Below are 20,234 nucleotides of genomic sequence, written 5' to 3'. Positions count from 1 at the left end.
CATGGCTAGCAGCCATCACTAGCCTTCCCATCCACGAATTTATTCAATCCTCTTTTAAAGCCATCCAAATTGGTGGCCACCCCTGCCTCCTGTGGAAGGGAGTTCCGTAGTTTAACTACAGTAACCTATAATTCCCCCAGCCCAGTCTCCCCAGCAGCACTCACGAGGCAGTGAGCGTGGAGTTGAGCAGCAGCGTGGTTCGGATCCGGTAGAGCTGCGCCAGCGTCAGCTTGCGGTGCTGGCTCGCCTGCGGGTCCGACAGAGTCCGGCGGGCGGTGGGCAGCTCCTCTCCCCGGCACTCTCTGCCCAGCCAGCAAGGCGCTTGCAGCCCCGCAGAGGTGGCGGGCAACTCTGGGGAAACGCAGAGCCCGGCTGGTGACCCCTCCTCGGCCTCAGACAGCTCCGAGGTGCTGCTGTTGCTGCTGCTGCTGCCGCCCCCGCCGGCCCCCCGCCCTGCTTTGCCCTGTCTGTGGCCCTGGGGCCCATTAGTCCGCGGGGAGCCCAGCAGGAACATGGCGGGGCAGAGTTCAGAGAGGCTTTTGCTCTGGGCCAGCTGCAGGGAGGCTGGCAGCATCTGCAAGAGGTTTGCCTCCGATTTGGACTTGAGCACCTTGGTCTTGGCTGGCAGCAGCTGGACTGGCACCTGCCGCCGCAGTTTCGGGGAGCCGGTCCGTTGCGAGGGGGTGGGGGCGCCGTCCTCCTGCTCTGTAGACCCCCCAGTCTCCTCCTGCTGTTGCCGTTGCTGCTGCTGCCGCTGCTGTTGGTCTGCTAATTCCTGGAAGGAGGTGGGCGACAGGGTGCCATAGGCGCTGTCGATGGAGGCTGAGCGGCAGGACCCGGACTCCGGTTTGAGGCAGTGGTTGGCGGTGCTGGCAGGGAGGGCCTCGCCCAGTTCCATGGTGGGTGTTGTGGAAGAAGCTGTGGTGCTGATGGATGCTTCATCGGACTGGGAGCTGAAGGGACCCACCTCGAAGTCGGGGGAAGGGGGGCCCTCACTGGCATCTACCACCACCACGGAGATGGTCTCGGTGGAGCCGTCAGAGAGGCTGCAAAGAAGAGGCAGGGAGACATCAGGAAGGTGCCGGTTGCCAGTTAGCTTTTCAGATCCATTTAGGCTCAATTTCAAGAGAGAAGACTTTGACTAAATGTTAGGAAGAACGAGGCAAGGGCCTTCCTATGGTAACACCTCCGCAATGGACCACCCTTTTCCTTGGAGGTCATAGGTAAAGGGGCCCCTGACCATTAGGTCCAGTCGTGACTGACTCTGGGGTTGCAGCGCTCATCTCACTTTATTGGCCGAGGGAGCCGGCGTACAGTTTCCGGGTCATGTGGCCAGCATGACTAAGCTGCTTCTGGCGAACCAGAGCAGCGCATGGAAACGCCGTTTACCTTCCCGTCAGAGCGGTACCTATTTATCTACTTGCACTTTGATGTGCTTTCGAACTGCTAGGTTGGCAGGAGCTGAGACTAAGCAACGGGAGCTCACCACGTTGTGGGGATTCAAACCGCCAACCTTCTGATTGGCAAGTCCTACGCTTTGTGGTTTAACCCACAGCGCCACCCGCGTCCCTTGGAGGACATATGCTTCCATAAATCTAATTCCTGGACTACTTCTACTCCACCAGGCATTTTGGGGACTGAGGGAGAATGTGAGGTTCTTGCTACCCCTATTGGAGGTTTGTGGCGAATGAATGAGGATATTTTGTAATCGGAATGTTTCCAAAACTTCTGACAGGTAAGGCTGGCTCCTTCATTTCTGAATTAAGAGACCGAAAGTGCTGTTCACCAGGTATGGGGAGAAGTGTGAGGGGATAAGATGGACCCTCCTTCAGAGGTGAGCAAGTAGAGTTATTTTTTATATATTAAAAAACAACAACTTGTTTTTGGCACAGTTCTTATCATGGGTTTTGTAGCATTCAGTTCTCCTGCACTCTGCAGCACCCCTGCAGCACCTCTGCAGGGCTCAGAAGCCCAGAAGCCCAGAAGCCCTTGCCTGCAGAGCTAGCAGCCCCTCAGCCCTCCCTTGTGGAGTGTTCCCTCAGCCTCCTCTCCTCTCCCCTCTCCTTGGGAGTCCTCTGGACAGCCGCTGCTGCCACCCCTGGTCTCTGAGCTAAAGAGGAGGTGCCTCCTGACACTGGGAAGCCAGCCCCAGAGGCACCATTCACCTGGGGAGCTTGCAGCCAGGGCTGCTGCAACAAACAAATAGTTGTGCAAGCCTTTGGGAGGCAGAGATGCGAGAGGGCATTGGAGGAAGGAAAGAGGGACAGAGGCCAGCATTGCCCGTGGCACCCCTGACCCATCATTCAAGGCACCCCAGGTTGCCATGGCATACTGCTTGAAAACCACTGCCTTATGTCAATAACAGAGCCTGTGGCTCAGGGGCCACATGCGGCCCTCTGTATCTGGCACTCAGAACTCTCCCAAAAGAATATCCCTGCTCCCTAGGCCACAGCTCTCAGGGACCCTGCTTCACACACCTCAATGAAAGGGACCCTGAGGATCATCTCGTCCGATCCCCCTGCGATGCAGGAATATGCAGCTGTCCCGTACGGGGATCGAACCTGCAACCTTGACATTATCAGCACCATGTTCTAACCAGCTGAGCTATGAAAGGGACCCTGAGGATCATCTCGTCCGATCCCCCTGCAATGCAGGAATATGCAGCTGTCCCATATGGGGATCGAACCTGCAACCTTGACATTGTCAGCACCATGCTCTAACCAGCTGAGCTATGAAAGGGACCCTGAGGATCATCTCGTCCAATCCCCCTGCAATGCAGGAATATGCAGCTGTCCCATATGGGGATCGAACCTGCAACCTTGACATTGTCAGCACCATGCTCTAACCAGCTGAGCTATGAAAGGGACCCTGAGGATCATCTCGTCCAATCCCCCTGCAATGCAGGAATATGCAGCTGTCCCATATGGGGATCGAACCTGCAACCTTGACATTGTCAGCACCATGCTCTAACCAGCTGAGCTATGAAAGGGACCCTGAGGATCATCTCGTCCAATCCCCCTGCAATGCAGGAATATGCAGCTGTCCCATATGGGGATCGAACCTGCAACCTTGACATTATCAGCACCATGCTCTAACCAGCTGAGCTGTCCAGGCAGATTTAAACTGTGGTGTGGGTGGGTGTAGAGGGGAAGCAGTGCATGGCTGGGAAATGACCTTCTTTACACAATAAGCATCACTTCTCCTTCCGGCCACACTCGGCACTGGCATGTGGCCCCTGGAGACCCCCCTCTGCTCCTGGCTGTCTCCCCGCCCCAAGCATACCACTGCTGTGAGTCCAAGCTGTTGGTGCTCTTGCGGAGGATGGTGGGGGAGCTGGCTCCCGAGGTGCCACTCTCCCCGTCCTCTTCTTCCTCTTCTTCTTCCTCCTCCTCCTCTTCTTCCTCAAGGCTTTGCAGCTGCTGCTGGCTACGTTGGTGCTCCTGCAGACGGAGGTGCTGCAACTTGTTCTGCAAGAAGGTACAGGAGGGATGGGATAAGTAGAAAGACTCAGCAGAGACTACAGCGGAGGGGTGTCGTTACAGCACATTTCGCACCAAGCACTCACTGTCTCAGTTTGCTCAAGATGCATCTAGGCATATGAATCAGCAGGTGCAGTTTTTATGCAAGTATAGGCCATGGCTTCTTTGCTCCTCTGTGAGACAATTTGTGGTTTGTTGAACAAAGCATGGGTAAGGCGGCACTAAGGAGACCAGGAATAACTATTACGGATATAAAATTTATAAAGAAATGAAGGGAACAATTGATGAAAATTAAAACCTCACACAGGAAGAAGAAAGGAGAAATTAGAAATCACTAAATGTGTTAATACCAATTGAAGTCAATCACTGTAGCTGGGGTATAAGGGAATTTATCAAGAGTGGATTGTAATCGTAAAAAAATAAATTGTAAAAAAATTAAAAGAGCCAGCAAGTACCCTTGGTGGAGACAGATCCACACCCAAAAGCGGACAAGCAAAGGGGAGAAGTTCTCGAGTGAGACCCCCAGAGTTCTAGATGACTGGAGGGGGAAAATTATCAAAAGGATGAGGGACTATTAAAAAAGTGGCACAGGGCACTGTCATCGGGGGCTGGCATCGCTTTAAATGCATTTTGTGAAACAAGTAGAATAAATGAGTAAAAATGAAAACAAAAAGATAAAATAAATATCAGCTGAACAAAGTCTACAGGCAGTGGGAGTCTCAATGCCAGTTCCTGGAGGCAAAGGGCAGGAGTGTTGCTTGCCTAGATGTCCTCCCAGTCGAAGAATTCATCTTCCCCAGTTGGGAAAGAGGGTGGGGAGGATAAACTGCAGCAAAAGAAATCTATTCATAGAATCACAGTATGGTAGAGTTCGAAGGGGTCCCAAGGCTCATCCAATCCATCCCACTGCAATGCAGTAAGCGCTGGCAGGTGGTCATCCGATCCCTCTTTAAAAACCTCAAATAAAGGAGAGGAGGAGATCCTCCTTGGGTAGGAATGGGCAACGTGCAGCCCTCCAAGTATTGCTGGACTCGTTCCCATCGGACCCACCCAGGGTGGTTGAGGATGATGGGAGTTGTAGTCCAGCAATGTCTGCAGGGGCAACAGAGCGCCCACAACCTCCACCTTTCGGGGGAAATCCTCTTGGCTCCCACACCACCCACCTGGGCATTGCAGACAGCCTCGATCCAGCTCCGGCACAGAGACTGCCCACTGGTCTGGAAGGTGTAGGCTCCCACCGCGCTCCGGAACTCGTTCAAGTAGATCAGCAGGAAGGAACCTGATGAGGAAGACAAGGGAGGGGGAGTCTGGTGTTAGGTTAGTGGTTACTCCTGGGGAGGGAAAGATGCCGCCGGCACAAGCTCGGCTTCAGGAAGCTGAATGGCGGAAGCTTCAGGACAGGTCGAAGAACCTACAGGATCAGGCCAGTGGCCCACCTAGTCCAGCATCCTGGTCTCACAGCGGCAGGTGGCCCAGTGGGGAGCCCGCAAAGAGGACCCAAGGGAGAACTGTCCCCTCCTGTGGTTTCCAGCAACTGGTGTTCAGAAGCATTGCTGCCTCTGACCATGGAGGCAGCGCATGGCCATCCTGGCTGGTAGTCACTGATATAGCTTTATCCTCCACGAATTTGTCCAAATCCATTCTGAAGCCGCCCATGTCGGCGGCCGCCCACTGCAGCAGAGGCAATGCGTAACTCTCCACAGTTCCTCTCTCCTAACACTAGAACTCATGGATATCCAATGAAGCCGAATGTTAGGAGGCTCAGGACAGGCAAACGGAAGTACATTTTCCCTGCAGTGCATAGTTAACCTGTGGGACTCACTCCTGCAGGAGGCAGTGGTGGCCAACGACGTGGACGGCTTTGAAAGAGGAGTTGACAAATTCATGAAGAAGGCTAATAGCCACGATGGCTGCGCCCGGCCAACAAAGTTGCAGGAAGCAATGCTTCTGAATACCAGTTGCTGGAAACCGCAGGAGAGAAGAGAGGGCTCCTGGGCTTTAATCCTACTTGCTGGTTTCACACAGGCATCTGTTTGGCCACTGCGAGAACAGGATGCTGGACTAGATGGGCCATTGGCCTGATCCAGCAGGCTCTTCTGATGTTCAGCTGCCCAAGATCAGGCTTGAATTCCATCCCCTCCTCCCTTTCTATCATCTATCTTCATTTTGCAGAAGCAAAATCTGGATTCCTTTGGAGCAGGTTTCGACATTCTGCAGGGCCAGGATCACACAGCCCTTATCACAGGGCAACTTATGCACGCAGATTTCCCCCGGATTGGGAATATCTGAGTTTACTGTCGAGAAACTGTGGGCTGCCAGCTGGATAGGGAGAACATAGCATGGATAGGGAGAACACGCCACAAAAATCCACACTAAACTCCCGTTTGTGGAATGGTCTCCGCAGGGAAGTTTGGGTTGGCACCTTCATTATACACCTTTAGGTTCCAGGCAAAAACATTCCTCTTTAATCAGGCCTTTGGCTGATTGGCATCTAGTGCCCTTTTAAAATGTATTGGGGAGAGGGGATTATTGGGTCATTTTTATCATGTATTATATGTTTTTATGTGGGTATAACACAGTATACAAATAACAGGTGGATGAGTGCTTTGTTTACAAAAAGCAGTTGTGGGGGGGGGGGATCAGGATTGAGGCTGTGGCACAGCTCGAGGGGTCAATCCTACAGTGCAGACATATACCAGTTGTCTGTGAAAAATTGCCCAGCTCACAAACAGCCCTCACCAGGATCCTTGAGCGCACGGCACACCAGCTTGTCAACCAGCAGTGGCTGGCGGATGACCTTTGTGCGTTCGGCCTTCTTCACCGGTTTGGTGATGAGGAAGAGGTCCGTGAAGAGAAAGCAGTAAACATCCATCTGGAGAAGAAAAAGATCCCAAATGATCAGAGCATCCTGTGTGGAGCTTGATGCAGGGGTGGGGGAGAGAGAAGGGGGCAGGAATGGGGACCCTTTCTAGAGAGGACAAGGGATGATGTGCACCACATTAGTCTGCAAGTGAAATATAACACACACACCCCAAATCCTCTCCACCCTCTCTGCACATGGAAAGCTAGCATGTCAGGGAAAAGAGCTTTCTGCCTAGCTTTCTGCATGCAAAGGCAGTGTCTCAGCCTCTGGCTTTGGGGGTAGAAATTCCGGGCTGAATCACATGAGATCCCCTAGTCTGAGTTGCAATAGTAACAACAACAAGAAGAAGAACATTTCCCCTGCCTGTCAAGGCTTACCTTACTGTCTTTGCCTTCTTTCATTTTAAGGCTTCCCTCCAGCAGAAGCTGCCGGGTCTCCTCGGCGGAGGTCCCTGGAATGGGGGCTGTCAGGTCCAGGCGCAAAAACTCCTTCAGGATCTGAAGAAAGGGGGTTAAAGCCAAGAGAGTTCAGGCGCCTGAGAGACTCTCTCCAGCCACCCAGCCCAGGCTGCCATCTCGGGCACCCTTTGCCCACCCTTCTCCCCCACGTTGCAGCCACAGCCTCGCCACCCACCTTGTCCACTTCATCCGTGCTTCCTTCCACCACCTCGTAGGCATCGATGCGGCTCAAGATGCTGGCCAGGCGCTGCTGCTCCTGCCTCTGGCGCATGCGCGAGTTGATGTGGTTGATGAAGCGCTCCACCGAGTTGATCTGGGAGGAGGGAAGCCCGCCAGAGGTTATACCCAGGGGGAGGCAGCAATAAGGCAAGGGCGGCACTTGGCTTCTCCAAACTGGGTGCCTTCCAGCTGATCTACTGGATCTACAGTTGCTGATCTACAACTTCCAGCAGCCAGCGGTTCAGCACTGATGGAGGGTGCTGGGTGTCCAGCAACATCTGGAAGTCACACGGTTTGGGGAGGCTGGCCCAGGCCATATGTCTCCAGGAACCCCCAGAACCAGGGTGTGAATGCAACAGCCCTCTCCTGCTGCAGTCTTCCCCTGGAATCAAATCCTTAGAGGTAGACTGCTCTTGGTGATGGAGGTTCCATCGTGGCTAGACTTTGTCAGCGTTAGGTAGGTTCGCCTTCAAATGCAAACTGAACTGTGTTTCTCCCCCATCCCAATGGAGTCCCAGCCCTTCCTGAGATGGATTTGGGTGCAAACGTTTGCTGAATTCCTTGTGTCTCCCAACACCACACCATCACCTACGCTAGCAGGTGTACCAGGGCACACTGGCAACACTTTACCATGGTGATGATGGCCTCTCGGGTGTGGGGGTCTTCCGTCTTCTTAAGCACCGACTTCAGCAGCAGAGGGTATTTGGTGAGGCGTTGGTGAGGCTTCACTAGCATGTCACTCAGCTTGAGCCGGTTACACTGTTTGTGCTTCTCGGCCCACTGAAAGTGGAAGAAGGGAAGCGTCAGTTCCTGGAGCCAAGAAACAGGCCACTAGCCAGTCTATCACTACTAGCCAGGGGCGTAACTCCCATCAGGAACACAAGCCAGCCCTGGAAAGGTGCCCATGCTGCAAGCCACAACCAGCCCAGGAATGGACACTTTCCAAAAGGAGCCCTAGGTGAAAGACAGACTCATATTCTAAAGAATGGCCTATTCTATTTTCAATAGTTCTGACTCGGCCTCCAGACAAAACTCTGTAAAAACAGCAACAGTCCGCTCTGCAGACTGTCTGCCTGGTTTGGACCAATCGAGGAAAAGCAAAGGTACCTATTGGCTAGTACCTCTGCCATTACCAACCCACCGCTTCCCCAGAACCTCCGGAGCCATTTTGAAACTGCTTTTAAGATTGTTCCCCTCTTTTAGCTGAGCAATAATCATAGAGGATTAATTATAGAATTGTATCATTGGCAGGGACCACCAGGGTCATTTTGTCCAACTCCCCGCAGTGCAGGAAGATACAGCTGGCCCGTACGGGGATCAAACCCACAACCTTGGCACTTTCAGCACCATGCTCCAACCAACTGAGCTAACCACATAGCACTCCTAAAGTGTGGGGCTTAAACAGCCCTGCATGACTAGGAGAGGTGAGCATTGGGCATTGGCACCTCTGTCTAGCCAGCATTTGACTTGCGGGTGATGGGTGCCTGCAGCTTTTCTGAATGTAGGACTCAATATTGAGGACAGAGGCAGGTGTGGGATTCATAGGATGGCCACAGCCTTCTTACCGTGACGTAGATGCGAAAGAGTTCGTTGTCCCGCAACAAGTTCCTCATGTACTCCATGCAGCCTTCCTCCTCCATGCAGTAGCGGATGTAAGGCTTGAAGTGGGAGCCAAACTGCAAGGGGAAAGGATCAGACTAAAGACACGGGTGCAGGGAGGCAACAGCAGTGGAGGAAAGCAAGGGCCACCTGAGCAAACCAACTGGCCCTGCGCAGTGGTCCCAAAGCGCAGATTCTGGGAGCTAGACTCCCTTTTCCATTCTGCTCTCCAGCACCACCCCTGTTGATGGCCAGAGATGGTACTGCAGCTGCCAGCTCAGCAGAGACCACCTTTTATGAGGAGTCTGCTGGGTTGCATTTGGTCCCGGAAAAGCTGCTCACTCTGGTTTGGGTCCAACTATTGGATCAAAACCAAGCTAACACCAGATTTCCCAGCCCTCTTTCTCGGCCACCCACCCGCATGTAGGCACACTCACTGCATGCACACCTACCATCTTGAAGCCCTTGAAGAAGTCTGTGGGGTCTAGCAGAGCCCGGCTGGTCCTGGCCTTGTCCAAAACAGGAGCCATGACGCTTCTCCAAAGAGCACGGTGCAGCTGGATGATTTCCTGGATGTTGCTGAAAAGACGCTCAGCTTCCACCTGCAGAGTGGGGAAAAGCAGACTCTGTGACCCTTCTTACACTTTCAGCAGTGCCAGATTTATGCATAAGCTAAACTAGCTATAGTTTAGGGCCCCACTTTCTTGGGGGCCCCCCAAAAAAATCTAAAGGGGAAAAAAAATCCAAAATATAAGATAAAAAACAAATAACATAAAACCTGCATACAGCAACAGTGTTTTGTGTTGTGTAGGCTCCTATGATGTAAGTAATGGACCCCGCCTGCTAGGCTGCTCCCTAAAATATCACTGGTTTGCTCATTTCTATATATAGGGTGCCTACATTCTGCATGGACTGGGTGCATGGCAACATGTGCAAATGGCTTTAGATACCTATTAGGTCCCTGAATTACCATATAGCATATATTCAACACAAAAAACAGCGACAAATTGTTTCTGACAAAGGACAGCTGGACCTTTAGAGGGCCCCATTCCCTTCAGTAGCTTAGGGCCTCATCAGACCTAAATCCGGCCCTGAACCCGAGTCAGCTTCCAAGAAGAGCCCCCCGGGTCAGACTCTCGCTTGTCATTCAGTGCACAGTGCTCTCTCTGAACAGAGGTGCCACACAGGCACCATGGCAGGAGCCATCAAGAGATGCACACACGCACCCAGCACCCAGGCTCCACCATGAATTTGGCCGATCCCCTTTCAAAGCCACCCATTCCAGCAGCTTCCAACACGTGGTGTCCCACAAAGAAACTGCAAAGGGCATGAAAGTCTACAGTGCTTCTCATCTGTCCCAAATCTCCTTCCATTCTGCTTCACCAGATTATTTCAGCTTTCAGACAGTAAGAGCTGTTCGGCAGTGCAATGGTCTCCTTCGGGAGGACTTTCCTTCCTTGGAGGTTTTTAAGCAGAGGTTGGGTGGCCATCTGTCATGGATGCTTTAGGTGAGATTCCTGCATTGCGGGAGGTTGGACTAGATGGCCTCTGGGGTACCCCTCCAACTCAACAAGTCTATGATTCTGTTATTCCACAACACAAGAGGTGGCAGTGTGGTGTGGCGGTTAGAGCAGGACCCAGGAGAGACCAGGGTTCAAATTCCCCCACTGTGCTGAGTCCCAAACCGCACTGGGTGACCTAAGGCCTGTCAGTTACTATCAACCTAACCTACCTCACAGGGTTGTTGTGGTGAATAAATGAAAAAGGGGGTAGAACCATGTATGCCACTTTGAACTCCTTAGAGCAGGCATAGGCAAACTCGGCCCTCCAGATGTTTTGGGACTACAACTCCCATGATCCCTAGCTAACAGGACCAGTGGTCAGGGATGATGGGAATTGTAGTCCCAAAAACATCTGGAGGGCCGAGGTTGCCTATGGCTGCCTTAGAGGAAAGAAGGCCTGATAGAAATGCAATCAATCAAAGTCATCCCAACCATTGAAAACTCAGGCGACAGTTCTTAAAGTGATAGCTTGGATGGAAATACTTCCAGCATAAAAAGGTAAAGGGACCCCTGACCATTAGGTCCAATCGTGGCTGACTCCGGGGTTGCGGCGCTCATCTCGCTTTACTGGCCGAGGGAGACGGCGTACAGCTTCCGGGTCATGTGGCCAGCATGACTAAGCTGCTTCTGGAGAACCAGAGCAGTGCACGAAAACGCCGTTTACCTTAGGGGAATCCTAAAAGCACCTAAAGGATGGACCCGTCTTCCTTTCCCCAGCTCTGCTCTGCAGCCTGATGCAACTACATTTATCCAGCGTTCCTTCTCGATCAAACAGGTTGAGTGCATTTTCATTGGGAAAACCTGATCAACCCACCGCTGGGACCCAAGAGAAGCATTTGCATGATGCAAGAGTCGCCTTGGGTATATCTCTTTCATCTCTTTAAATAGCTTCTGTGTGCCACAAGCCTGCCAGAGTGCCGTGTGGTTAAGGTATTTCTCCAAACAGTGAAAGATCGCAAGACGGTTTCTTGTCAGAAATGGGGGTGGGGGGCGGAGAGAGGAAAAAACTGGGCCACTTCCTCAGAGCAGATAAGAGACCAGCGGGGCAGAGGGGAGGGTGCTTCAGAGACGGCGTTTCGCTACAAAGCCACCGGAAGCAGGAGGCAGACCATTGCTGGCACAGGAAAGTGAGGTTTGGCCCTGGAGGGTGACACCTGACATTTCTGGGGCAACAGCCATGTTCAAAGGGAGAGGATGCTAGCTTACCTCACAAAGCAGCCCCGATTCCTGCAAGTTCAACAGGCAACACAGGAACAGCTGAGGAGGAAAGAGAAAAAGAGAGAAATGAGCTATTGCAATGGGGCTCGGTTGTGGGGGTCGCCGTTTGGTTAGAGAGCCAGCAAACAAAGGTGATGTTGGTCATGATCCAGGGCTTTGGACCTGACACTGCTTTAAGCGAAGGGAAAGGGATGCTTCCTGGGCAGGGATAGAAGGACCACTGTATTTCATGCACTGGCAACCTCAAGGCTGGATTACTGCAATGCACTCTTTGTGGGGCTGCTCTTGCTCTTGGTTTGAAAACTCCAGCTGGTGCAGAATGCGGTGGCCAGATTGCTGATGGGGGCATCTGGCTGAGAACAGGTGATGCCTTTGTTAAAGCACCAGCCCTGCCTGCCCATCTACTATGCAGCCTGGTTCAAGGTCCCTGTATTAATTGACAAAGCCCTGATCAGCTTCAGCCCCAGGGACCGCCTGAACCCTTATATCTCAGCTGGGCCACCAAGATCCTCTGCAGGAGCATCGTTGGTTGTTCCCCGAGCAGGTGTGGCTCATTTGACAAAAACAAGGAACGGAGTCTTCAGTGTCATTAACCCTGTTCTGTGGAACTCCCTGCCACTACAGTTTCAGCAGGCACCTTGTCTGTCAACTATTAAACACCTGCTGAAAACTTTTCTATTCCATCAGGCATCTATGCAGGCAATTGAGAGCACATTGCTCCACAAAAGGTACTACATTTCTGGCTTAAACTTTTTTATATATAGTTTGCATTGTATGGTTTTATGCAGGGGTTACGTTCTGAGACACCGCACGCATGGTGCATAATTGAAACTCACTGAAAAAGCCTGCAAACACCCCGATCTGCCCCATCCCCACCCCCCACCGCATTCTGCCCTTTAGTGGCGTTTCAGTGGCATCTTTATGATGTTTCCGGGTCACTTCCAGGTTCGGCACAATGTGGTTGTACACAGTCGCACACATATTGAACATGCTTAGACAGGGGGCTACCTGTATTTTTTATAAACCACACTGGTGTGTGTGTGTGTGTGTGTGTGTGTGTGTGTGTATGAAGAGCAGTATTTAAATATTTTTTACGAATGAATTAATTAATATGCTTCAAGACCTGTGTCCTCAAACCCAGCCAGATGGGTGGGGTATAAATGATAAATAAAATTATTATTATTATTATTATTATTATTATTATTAAACACATCCCTTCATCTAAGACACTTACATCGGTGATGACCTTCAGCTTCCTGATGTAGGAGGCTTCTGTGTGCAGTAGTTCCCAAATAGCTTCCTGCTGGTGGCATTGCCGGCGTGTCAAAACCTAGGAGGGTTAAGAGTCAGAGGCAGGGTTAGGGGCTTCTTCTTCCTGCTCTCACCATGGCCAACCACATACCCCCAAGGGGAAACCCGCAAGCTTGACCCGAGCACAAGAGCAGCTCTCTCCCTTCAGGGTGGCTTTCAGAACTGGAATTCCGAAGCGCCAGCTGGACGGCAAAGGGGCCCTGCTCCCACCTCACCTCTGTGCCCTCAATGATCTCCTGCCAGCTGTCCTCCAGGCACAGGGTAGCATCGTCATCCTCTTCCTCCTCTTCCCAGGAATCCTGATCGAAGCGGAGCTGCTGGGGGAACTTGGGGAGGCCGAAGTGGCTGTAGGAGTGGAGCCGGCTTTCCAGCTGCTCCATCTTGTCCATCTCCTGGAGGGGCACAGAAAGGAGGGCTGAAAAAGGAAGTCTGGGGGTGCTGCTGCGCGGTGCCAGGGGTGGTGCCCTGGTTGGAGTGCCGGACTAGGACCTGGGAGAGAAAAAGGTTCGAATCCCCGCTGAGTCAAGCTCACCTGGGGCCAGCCACTGCCTCTCAACCTGGCCTCCCTCACAGGGGTGTTGTGCAGGACCACATGGGGAGGGGGAAAGGAGGCCCGTGAGACGAGGGTTCGAATCCTGTTTCCCATAACGGCCCGCTGAATGAATGAAGGGAACATCCTCTCCTAGCTTCCTGTCCTTTGGCAGCTGGTTCCCTGAGGTGGGTATCATGCATGGACAAGGACCTAAAGGAAGCCTTCTTGGACCAGACCAAAATAGTATAGGATTCTACCCGCCACCCCCCCCCCGAAAAAAACCCGGCTACTACTGGTCCATGCTCTCCATATGAACCGACCCAGGCCTTGCAAACGTCACCTGAGGCCCTTCTCCATGTGCCGCCTCACAGGAGGTCTGGAGAGTGGCAACACAAGAACAGGCCTTTTCAGTGGTGGCTCCCTGCGTGTGGAATGCTCTCCCCAAGGAGACTCACCGGGTGCCTGTTTAGTGTATTTGTCTCTCATTTGTGTTACGTAGTAACTCTATAAGCAGGCCTTTGGCTGATTAAGCAATCTGTTGCCTTTCAAATATGTTTGTGGGCAGGGGCTGTTGGTTTTTGTTACAGTCATGTGTATTTTGTGCTTTCATTTTGTGTTTTTATGCTGCAAACCGCTCTGTGATCTTCAGATGAAAAGTTGTATATAAATGTAATTTATAATAATAATAAAGAATAATAAAATATCATTAGGCATCAGGCAAACCATCTGTTCTTCTTCAGGTCTTTAGCTATTAATTAATCTTGAGTAGTTGGGATGTTTCAATCCTGCCTATTAAAAACAGGATTGGCTTCTTGAGTTTTCTCTCCTACTGGTTTTAAACCCACGGGTTTGTTTATTACAGCGTCGTTTTGAGTTCCTTTTTGTAAAATAACTGAATAAATTTAAATAATTGTTAATAATAATAATAATAATCTAGCTTAGTATTGTCTACAATGACTGGCTGTGGTTCTACAAGGATTCAGGCAATAGTCTTTCCCAAAACTGTCTGGCGATGCCAGGATAGAATCTTGAAGACTTTTTCATCTAATGCTGAGCTATTCTGTCCCCTGCCTCTGATTTCCCAAAATAGGGCATGAAGGAACCAGCCTGCTCCCACCGATGCTTCCCGGAAAAGAGTATTTAGTAGCACATGACCCCCTGATATCACGGATAACAGGCCTCCCTCCCACTGCCAGCTGCCGTAACTGAGGCCACCGGAAGGCAAGGAAGCTGCAGTTCTTTCCTTGCGCTTAGACCCAGTTCCATGACCTACTGAACTTGGTAACTAGTGCCTGAAGATTCATTCACAATTACCTTTGCTCCACATTTCTAGGCACTGGTCCGGGCTTTCTGGGACTGTGCCCTACAGCTTTTTATTTTTGCCTTGCCGCTTTCCCCTCAAAAATCTGCTCTTTGCTGCTGAATCAGAGCAAACAGCAATCTGAGGGGAACAAAAATGGCTGTTTTCTCCAATTCAGCGCAAAAGAGTGGGTTTTCATGGGTGGGGAAAACGTGCTCAGACACGGAGCAGGAAAGCATGGACATGCACCTAGAAAGTGAAAGGTTAAGTATGGATGGGCCTTGAGTTTATTTCTTCCCTCCTCCCTCCCAAGCCCTTTTCCTTTTGTGCCGTGTCTTTCAGAGAGCAACCTTCACTGGCCATCCTAACGAACCGCTGAGGGGGCAAGAACTGCCCTCCTTACTTGATCTGCATGGATCAGCCAATGAAAGGGGGGGTTGTGTGCTTGCGAGAGTGTCACTGTCTGCTTTTGTGTGCGCGCACATCCTATAAATGTGTGCATGCAAGACTTGAGGAGGCCACACCCACCCCAACATGCTCCCTCCTCACACACCAGAGGGATGGTCAAGGGTGAACCGGCCCCAAAAGAGATGAGCCACAACAGCCTGTGCTCAGACATTCTGCCTCCCATAGTGGAAAACCAGATAGGAACCTAGGAAACTGCCTTCTGCTTAGTCAGGACATTTGTCCAGCTACCTCAGTATTGTCAACACTGGCTGGCAGTAGCTCTCCAGGGTCTCAGGCCTACCTGGAGATGCCAGATGCAAAGCAGATTGCTCTACCCCATGGGTAGGCAAACTAAGGCCCAGGGGCCAGATCCAGCCCAATCGCCTTCTAAATCCGGCCTGCGGACGGTCCGGGAATCAGCGAGTTTTTACATGGGTAGAATGTGTGCTTTTATTTAAAATGCATCTCTGGGTTATTTGCGGGGCATAGGAATTCGTTCATTTAACCCCCCCAAATATATATATATATATAGTCTGGCCCCCCACAAGGTCTGAGGGACAGTGGACCGGCCCCCTGCTGAAAAAGTTTGCTGACCCCTGCTCTACCCACTGAGCTCCATTCCCCCAAAGCCCACAAGCAGAGTAAGACAACAAGAACCACCCGCTGCTGCTGCAAACTGCCTGTGAACATGAAAGTTCCATCATGAATGGCCTCCTCTATGAATGTGTCTCTACCTTGGTCTCTGGCTACCCTTCCTCGTGATCTGACGCCACTTGATTTTGCAAGGAGCGGGGGCTCCCTACCTCTCCAGCACACCCTTCCCAGCTGCAAACACCTGCAAAAGAAAAGGGCCTGCAGGAACCCACGGGCGGCAGTGGCGGGCACTGGCAACGTACCCGCGTGAAGGGGCTGGCGCTGTTGCCGGAACCAAAGAACCCGCTGAAGCGGCTGGCAGCCCGGTTCTTCCACGTGTCGATGCCATTGCTGGGCAAGGAGGTGCTGCAGGGCTGCAGGGGGTCGTGGCTCGGGATGCTGGCGTCCCCCAAAAACTCGGTCATGTTCTTCCTTTGTCTTCCGGGGGCCTGCGAGGGGCAAACAGGGAAAGGAGAGAGAAGTGAGAGGGATGGAGAACATAAGATTAGAATGCCGGAACAGGCCAAAGGGAGCCCAGAGTCTTGTTCTCACACTGGCCAACCGCAAGGGAAAGAAGGAAGCAGGACATGAGAAATTCTCGCCTCCTTCCCACAACTGGTATTCAGAAGCAGGGTGGATAAAAATCAATGATTTTTTAAAAATTAAAAATCGGATTTTTTAAAATCTAAATCGGTTTTTTTATTATTATTTAAATTGGATTTATAAAATAAAATGCTTTTGGAGGAAAAATCTTTCTAAAGATAGTTTTCTAAGTGACATTATAGTCCAAAGGCTATTCATCAGGAAATAAGGATTTGTTTTAAGTTTTTTCATGTGTGCTAAAACTCAGTCTAAGTTTTTTTAAAAATAAAGAATAAAAAATTGTTTAACCACATCAGTTAACAAACATGGATACATATGCTATAATGTTATTGTTTTAATTAAATAAATTGTTTAAATTGTTATTAAGGAAGTGATTGTTTTTCTCCTTCCAATAAAGTACAGCAGAAAATTTCAGAATTATTTGTCAATGTATTTCTAATAGCATAACCAAATCAGTAATTTTTGATATAACTGTAAAAACTACTCTGAAAAATTATTATTCCAAAAATGAAACCTTTATCTGGTTGTAAATATTAAGATTATACCAGCAAGAATGAGCGTTTCTGTAAATAAAATAAAATAAAAATGATTTAAATCAAGTCTTACTGACTAGCGATTTAAATCAAGTCTTACTGACTAGTGATTTAAATCGTGATTTAAATCAATTTGATTTAAATCAAATCCACCCTGTTCAGAAGCATGGCTGCCTCCGAAAAGAAGGCCTCTGGGTTGTCAGGAGAGGCAGAGAGCACCCTGGGGACGATGGAGCCTGTCCCCAAAACCCACAGGGGCACGGTAGCCACCCATACCTTGAAGAGAAAAGAGAGCTGGAGGAGAGTGCAGAGAAACATCTTGCCCGGTTCTTGGTGCGCAAGCTAATGGCCAGCTGCCTTTTCGTGACCCGGGCAAAGAAGCACAAATCCCAAAGCCTCTTGTCTCATCTCCATGCTATTCTAAGCCTGATAAGGACCTGCGCAATCACCCAGCATGCCCTCTACCCAGCCACAGGTGCTCTGCAGCGCCCCCAGGCCAGGATCTAGAGCAGGTGAGATCATCTCTAGATCTCAATTTGTTTATCATTTCTTTGTAAAGGTGTTTGAGATTTCTGTAGTGCACTAGATGAGCCTTGGTGCCCCTCTACAGTTCTATGATTCTATCTCTTCTTCCTTCAGATATAGTGGAGGCAGCGGATTGGCTACTAGGATGGTAATCCGAGTTGGGCTGTCAGCCCATAGGGATCCTTCTTTGGCCCATAGAGATTCTGGCCTGGCTTTCATATCTAAGCTGGCCAATGAGCGGCAAAAGCTGTCAGGAAGACAGAAGGCTGAACTCCCTGAGCTGAAACAAATACACCAGTCATATATATATATATATATATATATATATATATATATATATATAACTTTTCCCGTGTAACGTGGTCCACAGCTACTGCTGAAAAATTAGTTCAGAGTTAAGGTAAACTAGGGGACAGACCAAAACAAAAACAAAAATATTCATTTTCAGCTACATGGCAAAGGTTTGTTTTATATACAAATAATTATAACCACATACACTCCAATATTTTTCCAATGAAAATAGGGACATCCTATTCCATAGCAGCAACAACAACAACAACTATTATTATTATTATTATTATTATTATTATTATTATTATTATTACCCCACCCAGCCACTCTGGGCAACTTTCCTTGCAGGGCTGCCGTCAGATGTCTTTTAAAGGTTGTATCCTTGGCTCATTGGTTGCATAACTCCAGACCCCAGCTACTCTAGGAGGCTTCCAACATATATACATATATAAAAACATTGTAAATAATTAAACATTAAAAAAAAGTTCCCTATACAGGGCTGCCTTCAGATGTCTTCTAAAGGTAGCATAGTTACTTATCCTCTTGGCTCAGGGGTCGCATAACCCCATACCCTCCAACACTTCTCTGATGAAAATAGGGATGTCCTAAGCAAAAGCGGGACGTTCCAGGGTCAAATCAAAAACTGGGACAGCTTCTGTAAATCCAGGACTGTCCCTGGAAAATAGGGGCACTTGGAGGGTCTGTCCTGTTCAAAAGCCTGCTGTGAAATTTGCTACTATTTGGAATTCTTACTGACGTTTCAAGTTTCAGATGAGAATATCATAAGACCTGAAGGACAAGATCCTGGTAATAATAAATCACAAAATTTTACAGTTGGAATGGTTTTCCAGCCCAACTCTGTGCAATGCAGGGATCACGGTCTGTCAGAATCCCTGACAGACGACCACCCAAGCTCTGCTTAAAACCTCAATAAAACCAAATCTTAAACAAAACATTACTACCTCCCAACAAGAATAATAAGTATTATCTTTTCCAGGGATTGTGAACCGAATGACCGAAATCTGCGTTTTGTGCAAATACGCAAGCGGTTTCCTCCCTCCCCCCCAAAAAATGTCCTAAGGTCCAGACTCTGGCTCTCCCTTGGGCAGTAGGAGAATAGGACTTAAACCCACAAATCCTGCAAGGGCCAAACCATCTGCAGGAGTGCCAGGCTGCCGCCCCAAAACCTTTCCCCCTGCCGCCAGAGCAGAAAAGGACCCTTGCGTCTGTCAGACTCACCTTACAGCCAAAGCCTCTTGCTCTCTGCCCTGGGAAGAATCCCAAGGAACGAAAGCACAAAGGCAGACAAGGAAGGGCCAAGGGCCTGGCTCCCTCCAGCTGGCTGGTGAGCAGGGAGGCGAGAGGAGAAGGCTGCTCGCCTTGAATCAACACTCTGTTTGCCGCCTGCCTTCGCATTAATTGCATCGCTGAGAGGAGCTTGCCGGGCACCCTGGAGATGGGACATTCCTGGGCTCCCTCCGCGCCTCTCCCTACTCTCCCCCTCCCCTCCAGAGATCGGCCAGCTCTGAACGTTTCTCCTCTTCTCCATCACACACAAGCCTCTTGGCTTGGAGGATGGCACAGGATAAAATATCTCTGGTGAGGGGGCTAGTTCCCTCCGGATTTTTGAGATGGTGCAAATGATCCCTCCAGGTGAAACCAGGCAGACATTTTCTTTATAGGAGAGCCAGAAGTGGATTTGCCGCTTTCCAAGCTGCGAACGATCCCACTTTCTCTCCCCCCTCCAATCACTTCACTCCAAGGCAATTTTTTTTGTTTGCTTTTTTTGTATCTTAGGGCCCCCTTCGCAAGGAGAATCTGTCCCAAAACTGGTTACAAAATAACTGCCGAAGCAGCAGCAGCAAAATGATATTTGTTGCCTGCTAAAAGCATCCATTTCATAATTCACCACACCAGCACAAATCATGCAATTAACCAGCAGATCATATCAGAAGGAATTCTCTACCCTGTTTCCACAGCTCATGATTAGCCACTGAGAAAGTTAGGATTAAGTTTCCCATTTTTAAAGAACTAGGGAGGGGGCCTTCCTGATGTTTTATGGGACCGAATTCCACAGAAAGGGGGTCACCACTGTGAAGGCCCTGTTTCCTGTGCCCTTCAACCTAACTGCCTTTTCAGATGGGTATCTAAGCATCATCTGTGGAAAAGATCTGAAGCTGCAGGCAGGTAGTATGTGCAAGCAGAGGTTCAAGTAACTCAGTTCCCTACCCCGCATGATAGGTCATCACCAGCACTGTAAATTGGGTCCAGTGCAATTGGAATAGTCCCGCTTAGATTTAACCAGCTGGGCTCAACCAGTTACTCGGCAGCCACATTCTGCTCTGGTTGATGTTTCTGAGTCGTCTTCAAAGGCAGCCCCAAGCAGAGAGCACTACAGTAATCCAGCCTGGATGTCACAAGGGCATGGATAACCGAGGCACACGGTTATCATTTTCCTTCTAAGAGTGAGATGGATTGCTCTTCTATTTAAATCACAGTAACCATTTCTAAATTTGCATCTATACGTACCTATGCATTTACATCTACCCTATAAGAAGCATTTTTCAGAATGGCAGTTTGCATTCTGAATAATGCATAGGAATCATTGCAGAAGGAAGATAATAATAAAACGCAAAGCAGCAGCAACTGCACGTTTATTCA

The 20,234-nt window shown here is 50.0% G+C and overlaps 1 protein-coding gene across 9 annotated transcripts in view; it reads right to left on the bottom strand.

Moving 5' to 3' along the window:
• PLEKHG5 (pleckstrin homology and RhoGEF domain containing G5) overlaps positions 1-20,234 on the bottom strand; it is a gene marked incomplete at its 3' end in the record, with an annotated part of 100,248 nt that overhangs the window by 3,833 nt on the left and 76,181 nt on the right. For 6 of the 9 annotated variants that reach the window (XM_083452077.1, XM_083452075.1, XM_083452079.1 and 3 more), the window contains 13 exons: positions 15,885-16,070; positions 12,925-13,101; positions 12,633-12,728; positions 11,387-11,437; positions 9,071-9,220; positions 8,585-8,695; positions 7,650-7,799; positions 6,976-7,113; positions 6,720-6,839; positions 6,219-6,351; positions 4,643-4,758; positions 3,283-3,467; positions 165-1,046 (listed from right to left, as the gene is read on the bottom strand). In XM_083452077.1, coding sequence (XP_083308203.1) covers positions 165-1,046; positions 3,283-3,467; positions 4,643-4,758; positions 6,219-6,351; positions 6,720-6,839; positions 6,976-7,113; positions 7,650-7,799; positions 8,585-8,695; positions 9,071-9,220; positions 11,387-11,437; positions 12,633-12,728; positions 12,925-13,101; positions 15,885-16,070 — 2,495 coding nt within the window. Of the gene's footprint in view, positions 1-160; positions 1,047-3,282; positions 3,468-4,642; positions 4,759-6,218; positions 6,352-6,719; positions 6,840-6,975; positions 7,114-7,649; positions 7,800-8,584; positions 8,696-9,070; positions 9,221-11,386; positions 11,438-12,632; positions 12,729-12,924; positions 13,102-15,884; positions 16,071-20,234 lie in introns of those variants that run through there. The other 3 variants (XM_083452078.1, XM_083452076.1, XM_083452080.1) reach the window with 1 other exon arrangement.

This window comes from Podarcis tiliguerta, assembly GCF_965153285.1.
Source record: "Podarcis tiliguerta genome assembly, chromosome: 8".
Classification (NCBI taxonomy): domain Eukaryota; kingdom Metazoa; phylum Chordata; class Lepidosauria; order Squamata; family Lacertidae; genus Podarcis; species Podarcis tiliguerta.
This window is presented reverse-complemented; position numbering and strand designations above follow the sequence as displayed.